The sequence below is a fragment of the Theobroma cacao genome, chromosome 10 (genome assembly GCF_053813885.1).
Source record: "Theobroma cacao isolate CCN51 chromosome 10, ASM5381388v1, whole genome shotgun sequence".
In the NCBI taxonomy this organism is placed as follows: Eukaryota; Viridiplantae; Streptophyta; class Magnoliopsida; order Malvales; family Malvaceae; genus Theobroma; species Theobroma cacao.
Genome location: NC_142648.1, coordinates 25,453,796 through 25,463,540, shown reverse-complemented (window position 1 = coordinate 25,463,540; position 9,745 = coordinate 25,453,796). Strand labels below are relative to the sequence as shown.

Sequence of the window (9,745 nt, the reverse complement as noted above, 5' to 3'; positions counted from 1 at the left end):
TTTGGGCTAGTTTAGCCCAATCAGTTAAAAAATTTTTAACCTTTTTTATGGAAATGTTTGTGTTTTAGGCATGCCCATTTTATATGTTTTTAGGAATATTAAGCAAAATTAATTAATTATTATAGTGTAATGTTCTAAATTTTTAGATGATATTTTAGAATAGGAAATTTATACATATATGAGAATATGGAAATAATAAAGCATAAAAAAATAAAAAAATAAATAAGAAAAGAATAAAAAAATAATATATATAATATTTTAGAAAATGTTTAGTTATACAAAGAACTAATATTTAGGAAAATATTTATTACAAATGTATAATAAAAATATAAAAAAATAATGATAAAAAAGGAAAAATAATAATAATATTCCATGACATTAACTACAAGTATAATGTACCGATGATGGGATGATCAGTCGGGCTGCGAGAAGTCGCAATCTCGGACCTATTTTCTCTAGGTTTAGGATCCGAATTAAGGCTCCACCAGTACGATGGGAGAGCCTCGATTCCGAGATCCTGAAAATTTTTTTTATAAATAAAATTTTTTAAAAACAAAATCATTCAAAAAATAAATAATAAAATGATAAATAAACAAATAATAGGTGAATATATATATATAAATAAAAAATAAAAATGATAATAATGATTCAAATGTATATATATATATATATAATAAATGTATGAAAAGGTAAAACCCATGACATTAAATAAATAGACAAGTAGTATAAACTATCAACAAGGAAATTCCAAAACAATAAATAATTTAAAAATTAAACATTAAATATCTAGTGGTATAAACCATAGATTAATAAAATGTTATGTAAAAGAAATAAAATAGAAAGTAAAAAAATGGAATCAAACATAGATATAAAATTTTAGGCATTAGGTTTGAATAAAATATTGCTTAAAAAATAATAATAATAAGAAAAAAAATAGAAAAATATGATAATAAAAAATAAAATAAAAATAATAATTAAATAATAATAAATGACAAAAATAGATAATTGCATTAACATAGCATATATATATGTTGCATCATGCATATCATTACATATAAATATTTTTGTTTTCAAGTTTAAGCCCCGATGATGGGATCTCTCGAGGATTTTGCGAAGGTGGGTATTTCTCAGAAAGTCTCTAGGTAAAAAGATGTCCTCGGGTCCCACCAGTATGATGGGAGGGCTCGAGAAACATCTTTAATAAAAGGCTTTTGCCCGAATTAGGTTCATTATGCATGAAAATATTATTTTAAAAGCAAACGTACGATGACCCCGATGACGAGATTTATTCATCAAATTTGCGAAGGTGAATTTCTCGAATAATTCCCTAGGTGAGAGAATATCCCTGATCCCACCAGTATGATGGGCGGATCTGGGAGAATATCCTCGATAAAAGGTTATTCGTCCAACATATTTTTATCCCACGCCATGCATTTCATCTTGCCTCACATTTTCATTCCACTTTAGGTTAAATAAGAGAAAATATAAGAGAATAATGACTAAGGAAATATAGTGAACTTGAAAAAATAAAGCCTAATAGGATAATCTAAAAATGGTACCGTTCATGGAACGGGCATTCCGGGGGTGCTAATCCTTCCCTGGGCGTAACCGTACTCCCGAACTTAGATCTAGAAAATTGTAGACGAGTTTAAGGTTCCCTTCGGCGGACTTAAAATTAATTTAAGGTTTCGTCGATTAGAATTGAGTCAATAGATGGCCAATCACACCTAGTAAAAAAGATTGGTGGCGACTCCTAATTTTTTAGAGTTTTTACTCTCGTCTGGCTATCGGGTTTCCGGACCCGCACGTTACGACAAAGTAAATACGCATCATAGGAAATATATGTATAAAAAATAGTTTAGAGAAGCTTAAGAAATATATATGTGTAGAAATATTTTATTTTTTCTTAACTTAAGTTAGTACGTATAAAGGGATTTGAAATAACTTTAAGGTTAATTGATGATAATAATAGTACAAAAATATAAGCATAAAGATAATATAAAAATATAAAATGATAACCTTTTTAACCATTTTCATATCATTATTATTCATTATTACTCATGCATAAATATTGATGTCATGCATTTTTGGGTAAATATTGTTGTGCAACAAAAGATGACTCTAATGACGAGATTCTTAAGAGGCTCGGGAAACTCTATAAGTGAAAGAACAATCTTTAATTTTACCAGAAAGATGGGAGGATTCAAGCTACGCTTTCAACTAAAGGTTGTTTTTTGTATTAAATAAACCGAAATTTACATCATGATATATTATATGTTTTAAAACAAAAGATGTCTCCCCATGATGAGACCTTCTTGGGAAGTTTGTAAGGATAAACTTGCTTGAGAGATTTTCTAGGTGAGGATTCGTTTCTAGATTTTACTAGAAAGATGAAAGGATTCGGAAAACGTTTTCAATAAAAGACTTTGATTCGTATTTAATAAATTGTAATGTGCATCATACCATATGATACTTATTCTGTCAACAATTGTCAACACGATGATGAGATTTTTTTGAGAAGCTTGTAAGGATAAGTCTTCTTGAGGAATTCTCTAGGTGAGAGGATATTTTTAAATTTTACTAGAATAATGGGAGGATCCGAGAAATGGCTTCGATAAAAGGTTGTCAATTATAATAATTAATTATGAATTTGCATTTCATTGAAATGCATGCATTAAAATACGAGCAATGGTCCTAATGATGAGATCTCTGCATGAAGTTTGTAAAGATAAGTTTTTCGAAAAATTCTCTAGGTGAAAGTGCATTCTTGAGTTTTACTAGAAATATGGGAAAACTTAACGAATATTGTTAATAAACGATCTTAGTTTGTATTTAATAAATTGAATTTCATAACAGTCATCATCCTCGCATATCATACTCATCATAAATATTCTCATATTCAAAATAAAATTTGAATGATAATCTCGATAATGAGATTTTTTTTTTGAAAGTTTAAAAAGAGATAAATTTCTTAGGAATTTCTCTAAGTGAGAAGATATTTTCGAACACAATACATAATTGACACACACTCCAACAATAGCAAGCAACCAAATAAGTTAATCTTACATACATCAAATCAAAATATTAATCTTCCTAGCCACAAGGCAAAGAGCATTTTTTTTGTGCATAGCAAGACCAGGTATCACATCAAAGTCTAAGTCATCTTTGTTCATCCCAGCCGGCATTTCCCAATCAAATTTGCAAAGAAGATTAGCAAGAGCAAGCTCCACAGTTGCAATTCCCATATGTATTCCAGGACAACCCCTTCTACCAGCACCAAATGGTATGAGCTCAAAGTCTAGACCTTTGTAATCAATAGAGCTACCAATGAATCTCTCAGGATAGAACTCATTGGGGTTTTCCCAAGCTTCAGGATCTTTTCCTATAGCCCATGCATTGACAAAAACTAGTGTTTGGGCAGGTATTTCATACCCGTCAATATCACACTTCCTAATTGTTTCTCGTGGCAATAATAACGGAGCTATTGGTTGCAATCTAAATGTTTCTTTTATCACAGCTTTAAGATATGGCAAATCTTGAATATCATCTTCATTTACAAAATCATTATTTCCAATCAAATTTCTGACTTCCTCTTGAACTTTCTTCATAGACCTAGGATTCTTCAGTAGAAAAGTCATGGCCCAAATCACTGTTGCAGCACTAGTGTCAGTTCCTCCAACAAACATATTCTGCATAAAAAGTAAAAAATTGCATAAGGTTTTATTCCTACTATGAAGTTAGAAAATAAATGATAACAATAAATAATCAAGTAAATTTTATCTGCAATCCCAGACCTTTTAAGAATGTATAATTTTCATCCTTGACCTAAATTTTTCACATTAATTACTTGTAACCTTTTTAAATTATTTTAAATCAATCCATCTTTCCATCAGTCAATGGTCAATAGATTCTTCATGGAATTTAACACATAAGTGCCACATGCATTTGAATTGTTGATGGATTTATCCATGTGGACATATTCATGAGATGTGTCAAATTGCACAATGATTTCAACAATTGACTAGTGGAAGGATGGATTTGAAATAATTTAAAAACATTACAGATGGATAAATATGAAAATTTTAAATCAATGATGAAAATAATCATTTTTTAAAAGATCATAGATTGCATATAATAGTTACTTTCAAAAAACCAAAGTAAATGTTAGTGTGAAGATCGAACCATTAGCACAGCTTTTATGTGATCAAAAGTGAGATCAACTTGAAATACGCGATCCTTCCAAATTTGTAGTAAAACATCAATAATATCTTCTTGCTCTGATTTTGGTCTATTAGGGTCAAGATGATCATTAATAAGTTCTTGATAGAATATATCAAAGTCTTTGAAATTTTTTTCAAGACGACCGTGTAATCCTGAGAGTCTATCAACCCAACCCATGAAAGGGAAATAGTCAGCAACAAAAAAGCTTCCAAACATGGCTTGAGTTTCATTAAGCAACCCATGAAATCTACTTCTTTCGCTATCTTCATCATCATACCTCTTGCCGAAGGCTATTCTACAAGTTATTGTACTAGTAACATACATCAGCAACTCACTCAAGTTGATTGGTTTCAAATCATAAGATGATTTGGATATTTTTTTGATCATGCGAGCAATTTCGTCTTCTCGAATCGGACGATAAAATAGCACTCTATTAAGATTAAAGAGATGAACGACACAAATTTTCCTAATCTCTCTCCAATAAGAATTATAAGGTGAAAAGGCCAGATCTAAGGCATTGTAAGACAACTTGTACTGGCCAAGGAAACGAGGCCTACTACAAAAATCAAGGTCATGAGTTTTCAAGATGGTTTTGGCCATTTTTGCTGAAGAAAAAACTAGAGTTGGTCTTAGACCAAGTTGCAAAGACATTAAAGAACCATATTTTTGAGAAAGCTTCCAAAGATAGATATGAGGGGCTGGTGAACTAGCAAGCTGGAGTAAGTTACCTATCAAGGGAAGACCAAGGGGGCCAGGGGGACTGCGTTTATGTTTTCTGAGAAAGAAAAGAACCAAGATAGGGAGAGCTAGAATAACAAAGAAAGGCAACAATCCCATTGTAAATTTCTGCATTCCTAATTTAGTAATTCACTCAAAGTTGTGAAAATCCAGAGGAAAAAGTCCCCTTTATATAGACTTAGGTGCAAACATTTTACATCATTCTTGAGAAGGAAACATTTTAAGAATCAACAATTCAAGTTGTGCTTGTCATTTACACGTACCAAACAAAGGACAGATGTCATCGTTTGTGAAATTCAAGACTTTTACACATACTAATAATTCAAATCAAGTAAAAAGACGTGCTTGGGGCTTTAATTTCTTCATGCAATATATATGTATTAAACAAAGATAGTCAATATATAAATGTATTCTTCGTTGAGGTCACAAACGAAGAAGACTTGTTGCTAACCAAGTTGTGCTCGCACATATATGCAATGCCTTAGATAGGAAAATATCATGTCTTCATATATATATATATATATATGGTCAACTCATGTCTTCATATATACATATATGTATGTATGTATGTATGTATGTATGATACACACACACACACACACACACATATTCATATATGCCAAAGAAAAACGTTTTGCTCCTCAATTTTTAATGCCTGCAAAGGAAAACAGAACAAGAATTTCATCTAATAATTATGTTAGATTGTTTAGAATATTGGTAGGTTTTTTTTATTTCAAATTAAAAAGGAAGAGATCATTGAATTAATTTTTGTAGGATAAGCACTTCACGTTGAGGACAAATTTTAATTTTCATAAATTAAATTAAAAATAACATGTCAAAAGTTATATTTGACCATCAATTGAATAGAAAAAATAGGTCTAATGAAAAGTTATATTTGTTCATTAATTATATAAACAACTTGTTTTCATAACTATTTTTACTATTTCTATTTGGGATTTAAAGGTCTCATAATATCTTAAAAACAAAATAACTTTTAAGAAAGTGTTCTACACGGTTCAAAGCCAAATTCTTCTTTTCTTCTTACTTCTTTATTTTCAATTTTTTAACATTTATTTAGACAAGACAAAAATGAAAATGCAAGATTCTGAAATATTAGACTGAATTCTAATCTTTTGTTTATTTATAATGTAAAATATTATTAATTCTATCCCAAATTCAAAAAGAAATGTTTATTAGTTATGTGAAAAAGTGGTGGTACAATACTAAAATATATTTTCCAAAAATATAAATTTTATTGATTGTGAGATATTTATTAAATTAAAAAAAAAAACTTAAAATTTAGAAGTAAAGATCATCTTAAACCCAATAAAAGTTATGTTGCTTTTCTGAGTATTTGATTGGTTCAATCAATTTGATCGTAAAGTTTAGATATTGAAAATTAATTGAAATAATTGATTAAAATTAAAATTGAAAAACTCAATTCAAATTAAATTGATTTCAATTGAAAACAACAAATACTAAATGTTATAAAGTTTAAAGGTATGTTTTGATGGACTCGATCAATTTGATTATAAATTTTAAATATAAAAAATCAATCAAAATAACTAACTAAAACCAAACAAATTGAATCAAATTCAGTTGATTTCTATCAAGTTATTCAACTAGAATCGATTAATGCTTACTTCGATTACGTTTTTCATGGGCATTGGATAGTATTAGACAAGTATAATTTATTGATGACACCTGAATATGTAGAAGTGTTGAGTATTGTTGAGTTTTAGGTTGACTAGAATTCTAGATCTTATTTGATTAGGATTTTTGTTTGTATACAATATTAAGTAGTTGTATAGTTTTAAACTTCTTATTCCACATCGAATCCTAATCACATTCTACTTTGGACTTTTATACTATAAAAGTGGATTTCTAGGCTTTAGAATTGAAAGCAGTGCTTTGAGAGCTCTAGAGAGGGAACATCTTGTAACTCTATCTTTTGCTCTAGGTGGAGCTAGAGTGGTTTGAGTGAATGTTCTTGGGAGGTTGTTGAGGAAGAGTGTGCAAGGGATCTTGGGTTGTTTTGGGGAACCATAAAGGTCAATTTATTGTACTTTAAATTCTCAATAATAGAAGAACAGTTTCACTCCGTGGACATAGGCAAGAGGCCGAACCACGTAAATTCTTGTGTTTTTCTGTTTGCTTATTTTCTCTGGATTTTATCTTTGTTGATTCTTGGGCAATTTCCACAATAAACTGGTATTAGAGCTTCGGGTTCGGTAAATTCAAGATTCAACAAGGATATCGAAAGCTACTAGTTATGCGAATTTTTCAATTGAGAAGTTTGATGGGAAGACTAGTTTCACGCAGTGGCAGAGAAGGATGAAAGATCTCCTTGTACAGCAAGGTTTAATGCGCCCCTTGCTATGAAAGGAGGAAGGGCAACCAGATGACATGAAGGATGTTGAATGGGCAGAGTTGGAGCAAAGGTGTGTGAGCACTATTCGGCTTTGCATTGGAGATAATGTGTTTAATCATGTTATTGATGAGGATTCTGCTTTAAGATTATGGGCAAAGTTAGAGAAAATTTACTTGGCGAAAAGTCTTTTTAACAAGTTGCAGCTTAGGCGAAAGTTGTATCGCTTAAAGATGGAGGAGAATGGAGACCTCATGAAGCATATGAATGAATTCGATGGAATCATTGATCAGTTGAAGAAGGTTGATGTCAAGGTGGAGGAAGAGGAAAAGGCACTATTGTTCCTGGCTTCGTTTCCAGACTCCTATGAGGTATTTGTGGAATCTCTTATATGTGGGATGGATACAATAACGTTAGAACAAGCACAAGTAACGTTAATGTCTCGTGAAGCCCGAAAGAAAAGTAAAGAAGGGGATAGAGATCCAAATGGCTTGGCATTAGTAATTGAGGCTAATAAGAGGAAGTCAATTGGTAAGGGATCTAAGGGTGGCAAGTCTAGATCCAACAATGTTCAATGCTTTAAATGCAAAAGGTATGGCATATTAAAAGGGATTGTCCTACAAAAGGGGATGAAAGTAACGAGAACAAAGGTGAGTGTGCTTTCGTTGCTGAAGGTGATGATTGTGATGTCTTTACAATTTCAAAAAATATGGATGCAAATTCTGATTGGTATTTAGATTCTGCTTCTGCTACTCACATATGTTATCAAAAGGATTGTTTTGATTTACTTCAAGAAGGGGTGGCTGGGAATTTGACTTTGGGTAATAAGTCAATAGTGAAGGTCATGGGTATTGGAGTGCTGAAAATCAAAATGTTTGATGGGGTTGTGCGCTCTTTGGGTGGTGTGGCCTATGTCCCAAAGATGCGTAAGAATCTAATATCATTGAGCCTGTTAGACTTCAAAGGGTATGGATATTCTGCTTGTGATGAGTAGTAAAAGTCACACAAGGCGACATGGTCCTGATAAGGGGGAATTTGCATAATGGCTTGTATCGTCTAGAATGTGGGGCCTCGAAAGGATGGGAACAGTGCACAGGGGATGGTAGCTACCAAAGTGAGATTTCATTTGTCGATGAGGTGATGAAAGGTTCCCATGGTGTAGACGATGGTGAAAGGACGAAAAATCTTGCCAGTAATGAATTGGAAGGGTCGTCGAGGTCCCTTTTCGAAGTCAATTAGTGCCATTGACTTGATGGCTACATAGGTGCATTAGCCGTTTTGTGGAATCAAGTGTTAGACCATGCTTGATTTGGTATGTGTAGTGGTGGTAATTATAAAAGCCAATGATTTAAAAAGTCTTATGCTTGGAGAGTTGTTCAAGGTGTTGGAAAATAGGTGGAGTTAGGAAGTTGCAATTAGGTGCGACTAGTGGAAGAGGTTTAAGGAGTTTGAATTCAAGTCAAAGGTGGAGATTTGTTGAGTTTTAAGTTGACTAGAATTCTAGATCTTATTTGCTTAGGATTTTTGTTTGTATACAATATTAAGTAGTTGTATAGTTTTAAACTTCTTATTTCACATCGAATCCTAATCACATTCTACTTTGGACTTTTATACTATAAAAGTGGATTTCTAGGCTTTAGAATTGAAAGTAGTGCTTTGAGAGCTCTAGATAGGGAACATCTTGTAACTCTATCTTTTGCTCTAGGTGAAGCTAGAGTGGTTTGAGTGAATGTTCTTGGGAGGTTATTGAGGAAGAGTGTGCAAGGGATCTTGGGTTGTTTTGGGGAACCATAAAGGTCAATTTATTGTACTTTAAATTCTCAATAATAGAAGAACAGTTTCACTCCGTGGACATAGGCAAGAGGCCGAACCACGTAAATTCTTGTGTTTTTCTGTTTGCTTATTTTCTCTGGATTTTATCTTTGTTGATTCTTGGGCAATTTTCACAACAAGTATTGATCCATTAAAAGTCACCTTTATTAATCTCTCTAGCCATTTAATTTTCTGAAAGCCCAGTCGCCCAACTCCAAAGGGAAGAAAGTAGCCGAAATGGTGGCAGTAAACCCTTCACACTTTCAGTACCATGAACAAAAAGGTTATTACCACTGATATTCTAGTTTTCCCTATTCAGCACTTTGTGAGCCTTTTCCTCTGGACATAGTTTTAGAATGGTATTTGTGAAAGGGTAAAATGTTATTAATTATGTCCCAAATTTAAAGTCAAGTTCCTACAATTTTCCACTAAAAATGAGTAAATAAAAATTAAGTTTTCAAAATCCAAATATATGTATCAAAGTCTTGATGTGCAGCTCAAGGAATATGAAAAATATCTTTTTTCTTGAAAATGAAATACTAGACTAAATGTCAATTTTTTTTATTTGTAATGTATGATGTCATGGTAACTTGATTGCCAAGACTG

The 9,745-nt window shown here is 31.8% G+C and overlaps 1 protein-coding gene across 1 annotated transcript; it reads right to left on the bottom strand.

Moving 5' to 3' along the window:
* Window positions 1-2,967: 2,967 nt before the first annotated feature.
* On the bottom strand, window positions 2,968-5,088 carry LOC18587215 (cytochrome P450 83B1-like). Its single transcript, XM_007010915.3, has 2 exons — window positions 4,183-5,088; window positions 2,968-3,689 (listed from the first exon to the last, which is right to left on the bottom strand). The coding sequence occupies exons 1-2, from the start codon at window positions 5,071-5,073 to the stop codon at window positions 3,072-3,074; spliced, it is 1,509 nt and encodes a 502-aa protein (XP_007010977.3). The 5' UTR covers window positions 5,074-5,088; the 3' UTR covers window positions 2,968-3,071.
* Window positions 5,089-9,745: the final 4,657 nt, after the last annotated feature.

Excerpts from the sequence above, each read along its gene's own strand:
- LOC18587215 (XM_007010915.3), bottom strand. The coding sequence starts at position 5,073 with ATGCAGAAATTTACAATGGGATTGTTGCCTTTCTTTGTTATTCTAGCT. Across the intron at positions 3,690-4,182 it reads ACATAAAAGCTGTGCTAATG|AATATGTTTGTTGGAGGAAC; the intron begins GTTCGATCTTCA and ends CTTTTTATGCAG.